Genomic DNA, 19665 nt, shown 5'->3' with positions numbered 1-19665 from the left:
CCATCCATCCATCCTTCCATCCATCCATCCTTCCATCCATCCATCCAACCACCCTTCCAACCAGCCAGCCAGCAAGCAAGCAATGGCCCCTTCTATCCACTCAACCATTGTACATGCACCTCTACAGTCATCTGCCCAATCACTCAGCCAAACCTCTGTCTGCCTACCGCACAAAATCAGCATGTGGGTGTGGGTGAAGCTCCACCACCTACCAGTACACCTACCAAACTTCTCTATGCCTCACCTTCTTTACCTGGGAAGTGGGTACATGTACACTCCAACAAGCTTCACGGGGTTGTTATGAGCCTGGAACAACACAATCCATGTCAGTGGTAGCTATGAGATCACACTGTTAACACAGTTTCTACTATTGCAAGATGCCAGAGGCAGGGTGCAGAAATTTATCTGGCAAGGACTCAGCTTATCTCCTAAGAGGTTGACTCTGACAGGTGATCTGGAAAACCAGTTAAACCTGTAGGTAACAGCTGGGGATGAGCAACAGATGTGACCTAAAAAAAAAGGGATAAACAGAGGTGGGGCAGGCAGGCTGCAGTCCCAAGAACAGTAAGTGGGAGGCTTGAGGCATGCAGGTGGTCACCCCAGAATCCAGGAGCTGTCGTTTGGTTGGATGCCTGGCCCCTGCTGGTGCCTCAGGGGAGTGCAGACCCGGCCGGTCAGGAAAGTAGGAAGGCCTGGGGTTCGCTGTCATCCACCTGCTCCCGCGGGGCCGATGCCTACTTTTGAGGAGAATTCTGGATTCAGTCGGCCAGCAGTTCAAACCCCAGCTCCGTCACTTGGTTGTGTGGCCTTGGGCAAGTTGCCTATGTGTTTCAGTCATTTCGTCTGTAGAATGGGGATAAATGGTGAGCATTAAGAAAGTTTGTTCACAAAAAGCAGTTGGCACTGGGTCTGTCACATCCCTGAAGGCGGTAATGACTCCTGAGTGGGGAGGGTAAAAGCTGCTCCCGTCTCTTAGCCTCCCAGACCCCAGAAGTGCAAACGCGGGCCAGCCTCCTCACCCGCCACCTGTCTCCAGAGGCGCCAGTTAACCTGAGCATTTCACCTGGTGCGCTGGTGGCCCACTGCTGCCTAACAGTCACTGTCAACTTCAAACGACACAAATACACAATCCCACCGCTCTGAAGGTTAGACGTCCATGCGGATCTGGCGGGCTCCTCTGCCCTCGGTCTCACACGGCCAAATTCAAGGCGTCAGCCACACTGTCTTCCTTCTGGAGGTTCTAGGAACGAGTCCGCTCCCCAGCCAATTCAGGTTGGTGGCAGAACTGTTGGCTGGTGGGACTGAGGTCCCTGCCTCCCCAAGAGCTGTCGGCTGGGGTCGTTCTGTTTCTGGAGGCCGCCCACGTTCTTGGCCCCCCCTTCGAAGCCAGTGATGGCGGGCAAAGCCCTTCTTGGGATTCAAGCTCTCGGCCCTCCTTCTGGCTCATCTCTCTGACTCTTCCGCCTTCCTCTTTGGCTTTGAAGGGCCCACGCGATTGTACTGGAGGCCTCAGATAATCCAGGACCACCAGTTAAAGTCAGCTGACTCAAAACCTTAATTTCACCTGCAAAGTCCCTTCACAGCAGTGCCCGGATTGTGCCTGGTTGAATAACCCAGGACAGAACCTTCAGACTTCTGCCCACCACCCCGGCCCAGCAGGGCTGTGTTGCCAGCGCCAGTCTTCAACCCCACCTCTGTGGAAGCACAGATGACCAGAACGATGGAGAAGCCCTCACATGGGTGAGGCCCAGTGGGAGCCAGACGTGCAGACAAACACCATGAAAATGGGTGCAGGTAGCCAAGGACGGAGAGTACAAGACTGAGCCCAGGTTTGGGGCGAGTCACTACAATGGTGTGAACCACCTGCTTAGGTCCCACAGGAGATCTGCAGGAGGACGAGAGCCAAACACTAGTCTCTAACTGACCAAGCCAGTGCCTTCACACTGCAGCTCAGGCCCTCTGGAATGATCAACGAAAGACGGTCACCAGGGACCCAGCACAGGCCAAGCCTGGGGTCTGAGATCATTAGGGCCCTTGGTCCCGCCACACTCCAGGCAACTGGGATGAGCAGGAAGGTGAGGTGCTTCCTGCCCACCCAAAGGACAAAACGCCTGCAGAGAGAGGACCCCTTTCTCCCAAGGCCAGTGACTTAACTGCAAATAACAATGCAGGGTATTTTCTGAGATCCTTGCCCCAAAGTGCACCCGGAGGGGCATCCAAACAAGGGCAAAATCATAAACTGACAGAGATCTGCTCTCTCTGCAAAGATGGTCTGGACTGCTGGTTCTCCAGCCGAGTCAGTGTCGCGTGCGCATGCTGTACAGAGATCACCCAGAGGCCCTTTAAGTGCACATTCCTGGGCCCTACCCACCATTCAGATCCCAGGAGAGAGACTCAAGAACCTGCTCCCCTGGGGCCTCAGAGGCAGGGCTGGGCTGAGCACTTTGGGAGAGAAAACCTCTGCTGGAGGAAGGGTGGGAGGTGAGGGGGAGGGTGTGGGGGGAGGGGCGGAGGGCTGAGACAGGCCAGCCCCAAGGGCTTTGACCTCACCAAAATGCCTCTGGCAGCAAAAAAGCAGAATGACAGACTGCAGTAGATCAAACCTGGGCTCAGACTCCCTCTGCACACCTACTAGGAAAGTTAAGGATGTAGGAAAATGTTGGGGTTCAGAGCCCACAGCCGAGAAAGACTTCTTGAGACGTCTTTGGTGCGCAAAGGTGGTTTTATTAAAGCACAGGGGACAGCGACCCTGGGCAGAAGGAGCTGTACTGGGGTCAGGAGGAGTGGCCTGTTTTACACTTTCGAGTTGGGAGGGGTTAGGGACAGTGTAAGTCTCTAAGGAATTTTGGAAGCAAGGTTTCCAGGATCTTGAGGAGGCCGGCTATTGTTAGAAAAGGTCATTTATTACTGTCAAGTGAAATTCTAGTCAAGAGACCCTTTAGATGGGGCTCCTGGGTGGCTCAGTCGGTTAAGCATCTGCCTTCGGCTCAGGTCATGGTCCCAGGGTCCTGGGATTGAGCCCTGCATTGGGCTCCCTGCCCCACGGGAGTCGGCCTCTCCCTCTCCCACCCCCCAACAATACCCGGCCTCCTCAAATAAAAAGAATCTAAAAAAAAAAAAAAAGTGTATCAGGGGGCCATATGCTTGGGGGATGATTGCTAACATGTATCCTGGGGGGGTTGAGAAAAAGGAAGTTTCCAAAGGAATCTCTCTGTTTAGACTCACAGGATCCTGGGGGGTTGGGATAGTGTTAAGCTGAGATTGCCTTTTGCCCTTAGCAGAGTGTCTGGTGAGGCAGCTGAGCTCCCAGAGGAAGCCCCCTTGTTTCCCACATCAGTTACCAGCCACTCTGGAGCCTCAGTTTCCCCATCTGTAAAATGGGAGTGAAGGTGGGGGGTCAACAACATGCACTCTGCTAGGCGAGGCTGTAGGTGAATATGCCCCCTGGGGGCGGACAGGAAGAGGGGGGGTTTCGGGGGTGGGGGTGGTAGCGGGCAGGGAGAGGGGGAGCTCCGGAGCTCCGGGCGGGCAGGGAGAGGGCGAGGTCAGGCCGTGACCGCCCCCGCAGCACCCCCGCCCGCCGCGGGCCCCTTCCTGGCACGGCAGCAGGAAGGGGCGGTGGGGCGAGCGACGGAGGGCAGGTGCGTCCGATTCCCCGGCGGCCCGGGCACGCAGGGCTGTCCCCGGAGCTCCGCCCCCGGAGTCCGGGAGTCTCGCCCCCGGGGCCCCGCCCCCCCCCCCCCCCCCCCCGCCTCGGCCTCGTTCCCCGGCGCCCGCAGCCAGTCTGCGGGCCGAGCCGCCGCGATGTGGGTCGTGTTGCCGCTGCTGTGCGCGGCCGCGGGGCTCCTGGGACCCCCGGCCTGCGGAGCTACCGACCTCTACGCGAGCTCCTTAGGTACGGGGAGGGGGCGCCGCGGGAAAAGGGCCTCGCAGGGCCGGCTGGGTCCTCGGAGGACTGCGGGGTGGGGGGCACCTGGCTGGGGGCAGCGGGACAGGGCCTTTCCGCGGCCCCGGGACCAGGGCCTCTGCGCGTGGGGACCCGGGAGGGGTGAACTGCGTTATGGGAGGGGCCGGGAGGAGGGGGAGGTCTCAGAGGGCGTCTTGCGTGACCAGAGGAGCGGTGGGCTGGGGGTCCAGGGTTTCCCTGGCGCAGGCCGCTGAAGGGCTTGGAATGCCAGAGAAGCCCGCAGCCCCCGTGCGTCCACGCCCAGCCCTGGGGGCATAGAGGACTTCGATGGCCCCTGCCAGTGTGAGCAGGGGCTTTCCAGCCTTTCTGGTAACTTCCCGGGGATCCCCATGGGCGCCTTGAGAGTCTTTCTGTAAAATGGGTTGGCTGGACTGTGGCCACAGCGACATCTGTTCTAAGCCCTGAAACCCGAGGGTGTCTCTCCAAGGTGTCGGACACCAGGAGTCCCCTGTAGGCCACGTGCGCTGTGCCGGGTCCAGCTGCGCTGTTCTTGCAGCCCTTCCCCTGCTGGGGGTCTAGGCACCTCCCCAGGCTGGAGGCCCTTCCCTGTGGGTCTTCCTGCTTCCCTGCTGCGGCCCACCCTCAGCCCACCACCTGCAGGCTCTGAGCTCACAAGACCACCTGCCCTACTCACCCTGGGCACAGAGAAGGGTTGTCGGAGAACAGCCTGGAGACAGGATGAAGGTCCCTGAGGCTCAGAATCTGCTCACTCTTCTCTGCTCATTTGTACAAGAAGGGCCCCCAGTCTCGCAGACCTGGGGGCCGGGAGCGGGGCAGCTTCGGGCCATCCCCCACCTAAGAAAGGCCTAGTGCCCCGGGGCTTTGCTTCACCCCGCCTGTGTTGGCGCCGAGTCCATCCCAGCTCCAGAGCAGGGCTCCGTAAGCTTCTTCGGTCAAGGGCCAGATGGTAAATATCGTGGGTCACACCCTGTGTGCAGCAACTCCTTAACTGGCCCTTGAGAACAGCCAGAGTATGCAAATGAATGAACCTCACCGTGTTCCCGTAAACTTTTATTTATGCACACTGAAATTTGAATGCAGATGGTTCGTCTTACAAAATGTTATATATTTTTTTCACTCATTTGAAAGTATAAAAAAAAAAAAACATTTTTCAGTTTGCCATCATTTGCTGACGCCTGTTCTCCGGGCTGCCCACACAGTCCCCTAGACAGGGCATACATAAATGTACTTCTCCCAGAAGTCACAGTGGATTTGAAATGGGTCTGTCTGAGGTTGGGGCCGTGGGCTCAGCAGCAGATCCTTCTGGCCCAGCTCAAGAGCATCTCTAGCTTTTTCTTCCACTGACCTCCTGTGAATGAGAAATAGCCTGGGCTTGTCATGCCTGCATGTCGCTTTTGAAATATCCCAGAGGTGAAGGCCAGTGGGTTGTCCTGAACTCTCTCCTGCCTGAAATCCTGCTGGGTTGAGGTCTGTCTTCCTCTGAAGCCATCCCACTGCAGCAGGGCCCTGTAACCAGGATTGGGGATCCTACAGTCTTCGCAGGATTGTCCCGGGGAAACGGGCATTTCTTCCCCAGGGAAAATGGCTGTAGCTTGGTTCCTAGGATAGATGTGTGCCCCACAAAGGGAAATCAGAATGCTGAGCAGCATGATCTCCAGCCTGGGGAGTGGGAGGAGTCCCTGGAGAAACACAAAGAAATTCCAAGTGACCGTGGGCACGGAGAGGGGATCCGTGTCCAGCCCCTTTACAAACATCCTCTTTGCCAAAACCAATCTGTGCCTCTCATTCCTCCTGAATCTGAATTTGTGGTTCTCAACACATCAGGAGCAGCAAGAGAGAGACGGTAACAAATCTTCTTCAAAACTGTTGGTTCTTCAAGGAAACTGAAATTGAAGAAGAGAGGACCTCACCGAGGTATCAGCTGATGGGGTCTTAGCGCGTCATGTGATTGAGGCGTAGGAATGGAGAAACCTTGCTCTAAAAATTGCCTTCTTTTCCCCGAAGCAATAAGTAATTAGGGATTTGCTTATTTAGCAGGATTTCTGAGTCTTTTGACCTATTAAAAAACAAAGACCAGGGGCATCTGGGTGGTTCAGTCAGCTGAGTGTCTGCCTTCAGCTCAGGTCATGGTCCCAGGGTCCTGGGATCGAGCCCCGCGTCAGGCTCCTTGCTCCGCGGGAAGCCTGCTTCTCCCTCTGCCACTCCTCTCCCCACCACCCCGCTCGTACATGCATGCTCACTTGTGCTCTCTCTCTCTCTCTCTCTCAAATAAATAAAATCTAAAAAAAAACAAACGAACAAAGACCAGAATTAATGCTGACCCCTTAAAAAAAATAAAAAGGAAATATTCACCCATGAATTTATAAGTCCATGAGGGGGTTTTAGTTAGTAAAGTCCTGTTGATCTCATTAAGAGATGCATTTCTTTTCTCTTTTTTTTTGAAGATTTTATTTATTTATTTGACAGAGAGAGACACAGCGAGAGAGGGAACACAAGCAGGGGGAGTGGACCATGACCTGAGCTGAAGGCAGACACTTAACGACTGAGCCACCCAGGCGCCCCTTCTTTTTTCTTTTTTAAAAGATTTATTTATTTATTTTAGAGGGAGAGCATGGAGGGGAGGGCGGGCAGAGGCAGAGGGAAAGAGAATCCCAAGCTGACTCCACGCTGAGCAGAGAGTCTGACGTGGACCTTGATCCCACGACCCTGAGATCAGGACCTGAGCCAAAACCGAGAGTCAGACCCTTAACCGACAGAGCCCCCCAGGCGCCCCAAGTGATGCATTTCTGGTACAAGTTTACTTTTTATGTTTGACAATTACTTTTCATAATGTATAATATATTTGAAATATTTTAATCAGTTGGGGTGTTGATGAGGAGTAGTCAATTCAGAATAAATTCATACAGTGTTCAGAGATGTGTGAGTCACGGGAAGCAAAAGTAATTTCAGTGTATACTTTTTGTCCTTGTGGCTGCATCAAAGGATGGTAGGGCATCCAGTGTAAACATACGCTTCCTTATGTGCGTCTTACTGACGGCGGGCATCAAATCAGATGGTACGCGGATTCCCTCAGCTAGCTTTAAAAGAAGGATGTGGCAGTCTTATTTTAAAATGACAATATTTAGGGGGCGCCTGACTGGCTCACTCCGTAGAACGTGTGACTCTTACTAATCTCAGGATCGTGAGTTCAAGCCCCATGGTGGGCGTGGAGCCTACTTAAAATTTTTTTAAAAATTAAAATGACAGTATTTCCAATAAGCTGGAATACATTCTTTGTGGTTGTTTAAATTTAGGATGAAATTTTAGGTAATTCAGACACACACAAGGGCAGGTAACCGGGGGAGTCCTTCCACAAATAGCAGGCCAGCCTGCTTCTGTGCCCCAAGTCGGCTGGGGCAGAGGGCACCAGACACGGCCAAGTCCAAGGTACTTGTTAGCTGTCCCTTGAAGAAAAAATATGCTGACCCTCGGGGTATAGGTTTTTTAACTAACTGCGTGTTGAAATATATCGTACAGTAAAGTACACAAGTCATTAAATCACGTTTCTTTGAATTTCCACAATCCACGTGCCGTTGTATGAGCAGAAGCAGGTGCAGACGCCCGCCCTGGGGACATCCCGTGTCCCGACTGTCAGGAGTTACCTTAGTTGCCGCCACCCCTGCGGGACGAGCTGGACTTCTGCATTCTGCACACCATTTTTGGTGCCTTCAGTGTCACCTAGTTTCCTGAAATGCAAATCGGCTCCCAAGTGCCCTGCTTGGCCAAAGGTTCCACTTCCTGGCCAGGCGCCCCGGCCTCATTTCTTTCTTTCTTTTTTTTTTCTTTTTACAGAGAAAGTTCACTTCAAGTCATGGATGGTGCAGGTCAGTGCTCACCTTCTCCCTGAAGCTTTTCGTTCCTCTGTTGCCTGTTACCTGACCCGACTGTGCCAGATTGGAGGCAATGGGAAAGGCTCTTCCCAGCCCACACCCCTGGGTCCTTCGGGACTGGGAATTGGCCAAAGTGGGAAAGATCCGGTTAGGTCCACGCCTTCCAGACAGTTGTCCCCAGCGGTGAAGGTGGCTGGCGGCCTTCCAGCCTTGGGACCCGCGTCCGTATTTTGTGTTCAGGGACATTGCGTGTTGGCCGCAAAATTAATTGGAGAACTCTACTGCACATGCTTTTGCAAAAGGGTGATTTTTGCCAGAGACGGGAGCCAGCCCCCGCCGTGGCGTCCGTGGAGGGCCTGCACTTGGCGTGTGTCTTCACCAGGGCCTGTGGGATGCTGGCTGATTTCGGGCAGCTGCGAGGCTTTGGGCTGCCCTCAGGTCCCTGGAGGCCCGGCGTGTGCTTTGTAACCTCCTGACTTTCACAGCTGAGACGCGCAACAGTGTCCTGCCTCCTAACGCGGCTTTGGCTCCAGACCTGTGCTGGAAGGAAGACCTCCGTCCCTCCTCTTAGAAAACAGACTGTCTCCTTCTGGTGAGCTGCATCTTGCTTCCGTGACTTACCGCTGATGTGTTTTGTTTTAGCACCAAAAGAAATACAGCTCAGAGGAATACCACCACAGGCTGCAGACGTTTGTCGGCAACTGGAGGAAGATAAATGCCCACAACGCTGGGAACCACACATTTAAAAGTACCGTGGGCTTGCCCTTCCTCCAGGCTCCTCGCGGCCGCGTCTCAGAAACCAGTGATGACTGAAGGCCCACCGGGGACTTAGGGTGGAGGGATGGTCAGAGCGCAGGGCCCGAAGCCGTACTGAGCTGACCTCAGGTTCTGGCTCTGCTGTTATTCTCAGAGATTCAGTGAAGCTCGGGGCCGGTGGCTGGCTGGGTGGTCGCAGAGTTTACGGGAGACCCTGTACAAGTCCCACCTGTTCCTTGCCAGCCCAAGGTCTGTCCCGGACGCCGAGCCCTGCCCTTGGACTGCTGCTGGGTGGCAGAAACGGGCTCTGCCCTCAGACACACACGCAGCGTCAGCCACGTTGTGAATGTGGGCAACAGGCATAGATGGGGGGAAGTGGTGCTTGAATCTCCTTTGTGCCCAGCACTCTGTGGGACCATGAGGGGGCCGACGAGCGTCTCACGTTCTACCCGGCTGTCATGGGGAGATGCGAACCCTCCCCGCCCCGGGACAATGTGGGGCCCGGAGGGGGTGCAGGTGGGAATGCACCTGGGCAGGTGTCGATGCTCCTCGCTGGGACCCCCACCGGACTCTCTGGGGGGGGTCTACATGCTGGGTGCCCGGGCCCCACCACACGCTACCTGCACCCACAACCCCGCCATGCAGCCCAGACGTGGGTAGCTCTGAAGCCCAGAGAATGTTGACCTTGGTATATTCAGTTAAATTACATTTAAAACCTAAAAAGAAGCCAGTTGCTGCAGCTAGAAATAGGACCCAGCTTAACTTGGGGTTTCTTGGTTTTTTTCTGTTTCTTTATATGACTGTCTTATTGAGCATCTCTTTTTTCTTTGGGTTTTTTTGTTTTTCCTTCTCTTTTTCAGTGGGGCTGAACCAGTTTTCGGACATGAGCTTTGCTGAAATAAAACGCAAGTATCTTTGGTCGGAGCCTCAGGTAAGTGTCGTTCCTTGTGACCAATCTGACTTCCCACTCAGGCCTTTGGAATAAGTTCAGAGTCCGGCTCGGCTCCCAGCCAGACGGCTCCCCACCCAGCTTCGGGGGGCCGCAGGTTCCTGGGGAGTCAGGCGGCCCCCAGCAGTTCCTCAGTCCACGCCCCTGGCCTCAGCCACGTGGGCCCCGAACTTAGGGCTGCCAGAGGAAACACAGATGCGCAGTTAAAACAATTTCAGAAATAAAACTGAATTTCAGGTAAATAACACCTAGCCTTTCATGAGCTAGGTGTTATCCATCATGAATGGATAATTCATAATCCATCATGAATACCGGGCAGGACATACTTACGCTATAGTTACTCCTCGTTTATATGAAGTTAAAATTGAACTATGGGAACTGTATTTTTATTGGTTAAATCTGGCTCCCTGGTCCTCGCCGCCCCCCTCCCCCGGTGCTCCCAGGGGGACAGGTCATCCGGCATTTGGACCAGCAAGTGGGGGCAGGACGGTTCTTACAGAGATGGTCTTTCTCATGCTCTCTTGGTGATTCTGTTTTAATTGCACACTTTTCTATCAAAAAGGTTTTTTGTTCTCCTGAAAGAATTGTATTTGGTCCTTCCAGAATTGCTCAGCCACCAAAGGTAACTACCTTCGAGGGACTGGTCCCTACCCGCCCTTTGTGGACTGGAGGAAAAAAGGGAAGTTTGTGTCACCGGTGAAAAATCAGGTATGGGCAGCCACCCGCATCCTTTGTCCCTAAAATAGCCTCATTGGCAGACAATACACCAGGAAGAGAAACTCAGAAGGAGCCCTGAACTGTGGCAGGTGTATCCCCAGCTCTACTTTTCCTCATCCTCCCTCCAGCTGCGTTCCTCTGAAAGGCTGGGAGGTTATGAGGTCCGTGGGCTGCTCTGGAGGAAGAAACGGTCCCTCTTTATTGGACTGCAGTTCACCTGCACCCCTGCCCGGAGTTGCCACTGGCCCCGGCCTCAGAGTCGCCCGAAACGTCATATTCCCTATGCCCTGAGAGATGGGACAGCGGGGCCCCCGCTCTGCAGGGCCCGGCCCAGCCGCTTTCCCTCCGGGTGGTGGCGGGAGCTCAGCGGGCAGCGGTGCCAGGCTCCGGACGCACTCTGGCCGCGGGGAACAGTGTGTGTCCCGCGTTCTGCACCCACAGGGCTGCGGACCGGGCGGCTGGCTCTGTGCCGGAGGGTCTGAGCCCGCCCCCTGCTGTCTCCTCTGCCTACTGTGTTCCTCCCTCCAGAAGGATGTCACCCTCTTACCTCCAGAAAATGGGGGGAAAGTTACCCTCCTGGAGACACTGGCCTTCCCACTGAAAGTCTCCCTGAGAAACATGTTCTCCTTGTCCTTCAAGCCGGGGGGGGCACGGCATCCTCTCCTCCCAGGCTCGGGGTTCCCGGAGCCTGCGAGAGATCTGGACACTTACCCCAGCACCCAGGAGCCAGAGTGACTTCCCCTCCCAGCACCAGGGGCAGAACAAAGCCGCGCTCTCCCCTACCACCCAGACGCAGTTTTTAGACCATCTAAGAATCCCAGGACAGTTGGGGCCCCTGGGTGGCTCCGTCGTTAAGCGTCTGCCTTCGGCTCAGGTCATGATCCCAGGGTCCTGGGATCGAGCCCCGCATGGGGCTCCCTGCTCGGCGAGAAGCCTGCTTCTCCCTCTGCCCACTCCCCCTGCTTGTGTTCCCTCTCTCGCTGTCTCTCTCTGTCAAATAAAAAAAATTTTAAAAAAAAAAAGATTTTATTTATTTGAGAGAGAGAGAATCCCAAGCAGATTCCTGCTGAGTGCAGGGCCCGATGTCACGACCCTGAGATCATGAGCTGAGCTGAAACCATGAGTCGGCCACCTAGTCGACCGAGCCGGCCAAGCGCCCCAAGAATCCCATGACAGTTTAAAGCAGCGGGTTTTCAGTGTGGAAGCCTGAACATGCTCACTGTTGGGCAGGTAGGCAGAGACATCCGTCAGGCAGACTGGGCCGCCTGGCTGTGGGGGCTGGACGGAGGCGGTCACCCGTAGGCTCGTGGCATCTCGCCGTGGCCACTGTGTGATGTAGACGCAGCAGCAGGATCTAACGTTAGCTCGGCCACCCCTCGAGGGCTTCCCACTTCACAGAGGAGCAAACAAGGGTGAGGGGCTGGCCCGGCGGCCAGGTAGACGGGGGACACAGGCAACTCCAGAGCAGGTCTCCGCTCCCAGTCCAGCGCCCACGGCTCGGCCTGCTCTGCCGCCTTCAGCCGGGCCAGGCCCAAGCCTTGACCGGCCAGAGACGCTCACACAGGGTTGTCCCTGTACTGACGGAAGGATGTGGGACAGAGACCAGGAGGGAGGCCAGCAAGCCGAGAGGACTGACCTGAGGGCAGGGAAGGGGGTGGGTGGTGAGAGGGATTCGGGAGGCAGAACCGTCCGGCGAAGAGACAGATGAGCCAGCAGGACCACATCTGCACCTCTGACGGCCCTGGGAGTCAGGCACGAGGCCCCGTTTTCCAGATGATGGAGCGGAGGTTGAGTGGCGGGAAGTGACCCCCTGGCTCTCACAGTGGGCACGTGGCAGAGCCGGGACTGGAACCGGGCAGGCAGGCGGGCAGGCTCCGGCGCCCGACCCTCGCGTCCGGAGCCTGGCCCGTGACTGTGGCAGGAGGTGGGGCGAGCCCAGCAGAGGCAGGTGTCTGGGCCCGGATGGAGGTCAGGGCTGGTGCCAGGCTTGAGGAGTTGCTAGTTTAAGTGGGAGGACTGTGGGTGGAATGAGGTTGGGGGGGCGGTGGCAGAGAAGGTTCTGGAAACAAGACTTGAGTGAGTCCTTCTGAGAAACTCTGGGGAGAAGAGGAGCCGGCATAAGATCCAGACGCAGAGGGAAAGCCAGCAACACACAGAATGGCCGGTGGGTTTGGTCTGCGAGGGGCCGGGATTGGGCGGGCGCTGGTGAGCCTGGTGAGGCTGGTCGCCTCAGTGGGCGACGTGGAGGACCCTAGCCACACAGGGCCCGCAAGGGTCAGCATGGATGGGAGCCTGGGGTTCTCCCGGGCCTGGGTCCTGGGGTCTCCGTGACCGACCCCCAACCCTGGCCTCTGTAGGGCGGCTGCGGCAGCTGCTGGACCTTCTCCACCACGGGGGCCCTGGAGTCCGCCATCGCCATCAAAAGTGGGAAGCTGCTGTCTTTGGTAAGCAGTCTGCCGCGGGGGTCACCTCCCGAGGTCACAGCTTCGCCCCAAGGCCTGACGGGGGGGCCAGGGGGGCTTCAGGTGGGGGTGCTGTTTCCCTGGACATCAGGCGCCCCAGCCTCATGGACATTTGGCCTGCGAAACCGGACGCCCGTTTTCCTAGAAAGAAACACGGCTTGTTGAGGAGGCAGCCCAGGGCTCTTCCCGGTGCGTCCCGCTGGTCCTTGTTTGGCACCCGAGGCCTTTGGAGAGCGGAGCTGGGGGGGCAGGCCTCTAGGAGCTGTGCCCTGCCCAGGCCTCCCCGAGAGAGGGCCAGGGCCTGTGTGTCCAGCCGCTGACCCCAGGGCGAGGGGCGAGGGCGGTTGAGGGCCTCGAGGGGAGGCAGAGCAGGGTCCGCAGCGGGCCTGGGTGGCGTCCAGCCCCGCTCTGCACCCCGTGCCTTCTTGCAGGCAGAACAGCAGCTAGTGGACTGCGCCCAGAACTTCAACAATCACGGCTGCCAAGGGTACGGCCCTGACTGCGCGTGGGCCCGGAGCCCCCCTCCCTCCCCACGATGGCTTCTGTCCCGCCCAGCACAGCCCCACCCCACGCGCTGTCACGAACGGGACGGTCACCTCACATGCCTGGGGTCCCTCGGCCAGAACAGGGCCCTACCTCCACAGTGTCCCCCAGCCCTCTCCCCCCCGTGCACGTGGCTCCATTAGCCCCCGAGGCCAGCGGCCAGGTCGCCATATGGGTCTGGCTGGCCTTCCCGCACCGAGGGAGCTCCAAGCCGCCCAGCTTGGCCGGCTGTGAGGGACCCTCTACGAGGTGACGTGCTCGGGCCTGAAGGCTGTGTCTTTATTGGACCTGCTTTCCTGGCCCCTTCCTAGAATGGTCGCCGGGGATTTATCTGCTCGTGTGCCTCGAGTCCGGGGTAGCTGTCCTGGCACTGGCATGCGTCCAGCCCGGCCCCCTTCCCCCCGTGGCCTAGGCGGGCTCCACCTGCTCGGGGGGAGCTGACCCCACGTATCAGGGGAGTCTGTGTGCTCTAGCTCTGTGAGCACCTGGCTGGGCCCTGGGGGTACAGCAGCCAGTGCAGCACGAGGGGCTGATGTTCTAGCTGGTGAGACTGGAAACAGTGTGCCGTGAGTCGGGGTGCCGGGGAGGGGGAGCGGGAGGGCCGGGGTTGCCGGGAGCCGTGGCTGGACGGCCGTGCGTGGATCCTGGGCAAGCGGTTCAGCCTTTCTGAACCCCAGGAAATGACCGCATCGGCCCCACAGGGTGGGTGTGAGGGGTCGGCAGTCAAGTTTGTCAAGCGCCTGCCAGTCGGGGCCCAGTGGTGGCCAATCCCTGGCGCTGGGCGGGTCCCTTCCGCTGTCCTGACGAGGGGCCTGGCCCGGGGTCCCTGATGCACATGCAGCTGTCTGTGGACTCCAGGCGTCTCTCCCGAGTCTGTCGAGCGCGGTCCTGGGGCCAGGCAGGTGGGGCGGCTCCACTAGCCCCTCCCGGACCCCAGAGAGCTTTTCTGCCGCCGGGCCGTGGCCCTGGTCAAGGCCTCCAGCTCTGCAGGCGCCACCTGGGCTGGTGCAGGTGGGCATCTCTGCATGTGCTTCTTGCAGGGGCCTCCCCAGCCAGGCCTTCGAGTACATCCGCTACAACAAGGGCATCATGGGTGAAGACAGCTACCCCTACAAGGGCCAGGTAATCCCGGTCTCGGCCCGCAGTCCGCCTCAGCCTCGGGGAACACCGTCTTCCCCTTGAGCTGCAGCAGGGCCCCTCCCACCAGAATCATGTACACTCACCAAGTTCATCCCTTCACCTCCTCGGCTTGCCCGAGCCCAGCGCCCTCACCAGACCCGCGGCCTCCGGCCCGGTCTCTGGCAGCCCCCCCCCGACCCCCCACAGTTCCCGTTCCCCCGGGTCCTCCCTGCCCGCCGAGTCACCGGGGCGCCAGCCTCCACTGCCCTTCCCGCCTGTCAGCACCGGCCGTGCGGTCACTCTCATGCTGACCACGCTCTCCAGCACCTGCACCCGCTCTGCCCCGGGCCTGCTGCCGCCTCACCCCGGCCCGTCCACGGCCCTGTCTTTCCCCCCAAACCTGTGGCTCCACCAGCATTTCCCCTCACTGATGACTAACACCAGTCCTCCCAAAACCTGCTGGCCACTGGCGGGCTGACCACTCCAGACCCGACCCTCACTTGAGTTCTGCCTGCCAGCCATGAGAGACCCCACACCGCTCCTGCGGTCCGTCCATGACCCTGTCTCCGTCCAGCTGTCCTGGGGCCGCCAGGTGGTCTCCCAGACCTCGCTCTGACCACCCACCTGCCTTGTGTGGCCCCTCGTAAACCTCAGGCTCCGGCCCAACCGCTTGCTGGCTCCCAAACACCACGCGGTGCCTCTCGCCATCCCCACCTTCTGCCCTGTCTCGGGAGAGCGCGCTCTTTCCCATGTGACCTGCTGCTGGGCCTGCCTTGTGTCCGCGAACCTGTGCGCACCGGGACTGGCGCTCCCCGCCCCCGCCAGGCAGGCTCCTGCCCACCTGCAGTCCTCGCCAGGTCCCCCAGGCTCCGTGAGCCCACCTCCGTGGGAGCCAGCGCTGGGCCGGGTCGCCCCTGTGAGCTCCTGGAGGACAGGGATGCCTCTGACCCCCGACCTGAGTGACCCCCATCGCCCGGCCCCTGCGCTCGGAGCTTCGGCTGCACAGACGCCAGCAGGCGGCACAGGGGAGGCCTGAAGTCTCAGCCTGGGGCCAGGCCCCCCTGAGTCGAGCTCCACACCCTCTGCTGCCCTGAACAGGACGGGGACTGCAAGTTCCAGCCCAGCAAGGCCATCGCTTTCGTGAAGGATGTGGCCAACATCACCATCGTGAGTAGCGACCCTTCTCTCCAATGGGCAGGGTGTTCTCGCCAGGAGGCCGCGTCCACCACGGTCGGCTGGGCAGTGGGCGCAGCAGCCGTCCTGGTGGCATATCCCTGAGACTAGAAAGCCTTGATGATCGTGGTGCCCCAGTCTCGGTGTCTGCAGGAGGGGGGGTCGGGTTGTGGGACGAGCATCAGGCACTCAGGCTCTGACCTGGGTCTGGGCCGGGCTCCAGTCTGGTCTGTTTTCTCCTTTGTAAAATGCAAGCAGTAATCCCCTTCCCGCGGGGGAGGGCATGACCGCACGAGTGACGTCAGCGTGTGAGAGATTGAATGCAAATTCATCGGGTCGGGATGCGCCAGCATTGTTTGCGGCAGCAAACAACCCCGAAGTGTGGAGTTTGTGTCTCCCGCGGGGCGCGGCTTGTCGGCGTGGCGCGGCCGCACTCCTGGAGGCTGGCTTCCATCCAGGACGCAGGCAGAGGGACAGAGTGGTCGACTTTGCTGGCTTTGTGGGGGCAGGGCAGGGGGAGTCCCAGGGGGGCTGGAGGGGGACCGCCGCGAATGGCCGTAAGGGACCCAGTGAGCCGGTCCGCCTGCACCCACAGCCCCTACTGTACGGTGGGGTGTCCCTGGGAAGACAGGGCCCACAGACCAGACCAGCCAAGTGGGGGAGCTCACGGGGGAGCCAGGGTTTCGGAGGAGGGACCCATAAGCCAAATAAGAGACCCAGAGGAGCCCGGCCGTTCCACACAGCCCCAGCATCTGCTGTGAGGAGGGGGCAGCCTGCCCCTCGGTGGCTGTTTGGCCTGACACAGCCTTCCCTTCCTTCCTTCCGGACACCCGCACCACCCCGGGCGCCCATCCCTGCCTCGGGGCAAAGGGCTGTATTTGGGAAGGGGGGCAGAGAGACGACAGAGTGTGTGTCCACAGAATGACGAGGAGGCGATGGTAGAAGCCGTGGCCCTGTACAACCCTGTGAGCTTCGCCTTCGAGGTCACCAGCGACTTCATGATGTACAGGAAAGGTGTCTACTCCAGGTGAGCCAGGGTCCCCGCAGGGACAGGGGCCGGGCGGTGTCCCCGTGGCAGGCAGGGCTGGCCCCCCACACACCCCGCGTTGACCCTGCGGCCGTCGGGGAGGGCAGATCCAGTCCGAGGGCAGCAGCGGCCTCCAGTTCCGAAAACCCAGTTCCGAGTGGGAGGACGAAGGAGCTGCTCTCAGGATCCGGGAATGGGGGCTTCCCCACCGAGCTGTTCTGGAACAGGCTCTCCTCACCCTTGCCGCCGGACACTCGCCTGCCCTGCGTCGTGAGCAGGCCCGAGTCCCAGGGCCGTCCTGCCCTCTCGAGCTGTGGCCGCGGAGACCTCAGATCCAGCACGTGTCCTCCCCATCCCCGTGCTGCCCGAGACCCTGCCGCCCAGAAATGCACGCTCACCCGTGTGTCCTTGTGCAGTCCCCACCAGTCTGTACCTTACGCGGCCAGGATCCACCTCCTGGAGCGCTCCCTGGGCGCACCAGCCTCAGCGGCGCCAGTGTCCCCCGCCCCCCAGGGTTCGGGGTCAGCTGGGCTGGGGGACCCTGGTGATCTGGGCCCACTGCCCACCGCAGCCACACTGAGGGGCCTTCCCAGGGACCCCCACCCCTACTGGGCTGACCCCCTCCTTGGGTTGGCTCCCTGCCGGACGCAGCTTCCTGAGGACGGGGTCTTGCACCAAGGGAGCAGAGCGGATTCCCCGCGCTGGGAAACGCTGCTTCGGAGCCTCAGAGGACCCTCGTCGGACGGGGCTGAGCCGTCCCAATGCATTCTTCCTTCCTGTGTGTTCAGACCTTTTTTATTTTCCATTTCCAGCACTTATTGTCATAAAACTCCGGATAAAGTCAACCACGCGGTCCTGGCTGTTGGGTACGGAGAACAGAATGGGATACCCTACTGGATCGTGAAGAACTCTTGGGGTCCCTATTGGGGGATGAACGGGTAAGCATCATCCGGTCCCGTGTGCAGGGAGGGGCATCATTGCTCAGGCCGGGGGGCCTAGGGGGTCTCCTCTCCCTCAGGTACATGGCGTCTCAGCCAGGGCTGGTCAGCCGGGCCCCAGTGCAGGCCCGGGGGAGGAGCCCAAGGCTGAACCCCACACCCGAGAGGCCCCCGTGCAACCCTCTCCTGTCCTGGGCCCCACATCCCAGTGATTCTGTGTCGGGACGTTGTCCCAGTAGGATCTGGGGGCAGGACCCAGCCGGCGGCCGGGAGGGCGGGTCGGGAGAAATGCAGGCTGCAAGCTTACGGCTGACGCTTCACAGCCTCTCCCAGGGAACCGGGGGCCCCAGGTGCACACCCCGCAGGGGCTGTGTCGTGTCTGCCGTCAGACCCCGTGTCCTCGGGGGGCCTGTGACGAGTCCATCACTGAGTGAGGGCCTCGTGGGGGCTGAGGAGCCCCGGTAAATTGTGAGGACAGCAAGAGTGGACACAGTACGGCAGCCAGAGGGACGGAAGGGAAAGTTGTCCAGAGTCAGGTCAGCGGTTTCCTGGCGGTAAGCCAGGCCCTCACCCCTGGAGTCAGATCTCGGGGAATGGCAGAACAGTCCGGAAAGGGCAGTGGTGAGGAAGCCCCAGCCAGGCCCCAGCTTGCTCTGTCCACCCAGGTACTTCCTCATCGAGCGTGGGAAGAACATGTGCGGCCTGGCAGCCTGCGCCTCCTACCCCATCCCCCTGGTGTGAGTGGGGGTGCCACGGCGGCCCGCCGGCGAGCAAGGGCAGAGCGGGCCGGTGGTGGAAGGCCTGCTCTGCAGGAAGGGGGGCCCGCGGCCCCGTGCCGGGCCTGGAGGCCGTGAGAAAATGAGGAAGAAGAGTCCTCCCCGCCCGCCCCGGAGCAACAGGCCTACCCGTGTTTTCCGAGGTGAAGGAGGCCACCAGCTGTGTGCCTTAAACATGCCTTTAACTGACTCGAGAATACTCTTTATTTCCCACAGCACCCCGACTGTCTTTTCTGTGATCTTTACCCAATAAACATGTGGTGAGCTCCTCCCCGGGCCAGGCCTGTGTGTGTGCGGGGCCCTCCCGGGACACAGGCCTGGTCCATCCTGCAGGCTCCCGTCCCCTGGGGGGCAGGGGGGCATCCAGGGGCTGCCTGGCTGGGAGGATGGTGTGGGCCCAGGGGTCACTGTCCACCCCGCGAGATGCCCAGGAGGAGGAGCAGGCTCAAGTCGAGACCTTGGCGGGTTGTGCCCCATGGGTGGGGGAGGAGGAAACATGCCAGGCTTGTCAGAGTCAGGATTCAGACCCGGTCATCAGCCTGGAAGCCTGGCCTCCGTCCCCACACACCGGCCCTCCTGCCAGGACTGCCCACCCCATCCTCACCAACCCCTCCCCTGAACATGCCTGATGCTCCTGCCAACTCCACGCCATCCCTTCCCTCTTGAGAACTCAGGGTTCTCCGTTCAGAAGGTGGCCGCAGGATTGCTGCCACGTCCTGTGGCATCTGGGCTCCGGGAGCAGGGTCCACGGGCTGAGCTGCGGCTCTGCTCTTCGTCCTGCGGTTCACGGTTCCCTTAAGGTGAAGGCTCTTGTGTCATTTGGGCCACCTGGACAGCTAAAGGCTTGAGAACATTTGAGAAAAAAAAAAATGTAGTTTTTGGTAAGGTTCATTTAGAAAATAACTGGGGCGCCTGGGTGGCTCAGTCGGTTGAGCAACAGCCTTCGGCTCAGGTCATGATCCTGGAGTCCCGGGATCGAGTCCCGCATCGGGCTCCCTGCTGAGCGGGGAGTCTGCTTCTCCCTCCGACCCTCCCCCCTCTCGTGCTCTCTGTCTCTCATTCTCTCTCAAATAAATAAATAAAATCTTTAAGAAAATAACTGTATGGTTTTCATCTATTAGAAAATTCCAGTAACATGAGATGCTGCAACAACAAGACAGAGTTGTGAAACACAAGTGTATTTCTTTGATACAGTACAGTCCTAGACCCATGGTCAGTGGCATTAAAGGCAGACATGTGACAAATAGGCCCAATACCAGCACTGTTGCTTAACATCAATCTGGAAGATCTGGCCACTGCAATAAGGGAAAAAAACCAAATGAATGTCTGCAGACAGTATGACAATGTGGCTTAAAAACATCCAAGAGAGTCTACATAAAAACCCAGAACTAATAAACAGTTCAGAAAG

At 59.0% G+C, this 19665-nt stretch overlaps 1 protein-coding gene and 2 long non-coding RNA genes across 5 annotated transcripts in view; 1 reads left to right on the top strand and 2 right to left on the bottom strand.

Annotated features, from left to right (window-relative positions):
* The window catches only part of LOC112840082 (uncharacterized), an 8185-nt gene extending 3274 nt beyond the window's left edge, over positions 1 to 4911 (bottom strand). For both annotated transcript variants that reach the window (XR_012375130.1, XR_012375131.1), the window contains exons 1-3: positions 4602 to 4911; positions 417 to 843; positions 245 to 306 (exon numbers count right to left, since the gene is read on the bottom strand). This is a non-coding gene — a long non-coding RNA (uncharacterized lncRNA). The remainder of the gene's footprint in view (positions 1 to 244; positions 307 to 416; positions 844 to 4601) is intronic.
* On the top strand, positions 3740 to 18526 carry CTSH (cathepsin H). Of its 2 annotated transcripts, XM_025893297.2 has the most exons (12): positions 3741 to 3895; positions 7760 to 7791; positions 8440 to 8545; positions 9414 to 9484; positions 10106 to 10210; positions 12577 to 12663; positions 13113 to 13168; positions 14265 to 14346; positions 15442 to 15510; positions 16437 to 16543; positions 17356 to 17481; positions 18147 to 18526. In XM_025893297.2, exons 1-12 carry the CDS (start codon positions 3805 to 3807, stop codon positions 18220 to 18222), a joined length of 1008 nt encoding a protein of 335 aa, XP_025749082.1. In that variant the 5' UTR covers positions 3741 to 3804; the 3' UTR covers positions 18223 to 18526. The 2 variants fall into 2 exon arrangements, 1 of the variants encoding a protein (XP_025749082.1); XR_012375128.1 differs by lacking the exons at positions 17356 to 17481; positions 18147 to 18526 and having other exon boundaries at positions 3740 to 3895; positions 14998 to 15510; positions 16437 to 16516.
* Positions 4966 to 8444, bottom strand: LOC141370789 (uncharacterized). Its single transcript, XR_012375132.1, has 2 exons — positions 7570 to 8444; positions 4966 to 5607 (listed from the first exon to the last, which is right to left on the bottom strand). It is a non-coding gene; the product is annotated as an uncharacterized lncRNA (long non-coding RNA).
* Positions 18527 to 19665: the final 1139 nt, after the last annotated feature.

The sequence above is a fragment of the Callorhinus ursinus genome, unplaced genomic scaffold (genome assembly GCF_003265705.2).
Source record: "Callorhinus ursinus isolate GAN/ISIS: 27379988/994484 unplaced genomic scaffold, GSC_fseal_2.0 scaffold45, whole genome shotgun sequence".
NCBI classification, from domain to species: domain Eukaryota; kingdom Metazoa; phylum Chordata; class Mammalia; order Carnivora; family Otariidae; genus Callorhinus; species Callorhinus ursinus.
This window is presented reverse-complemented; position numbering and strand designations above follow the sequence as displayed.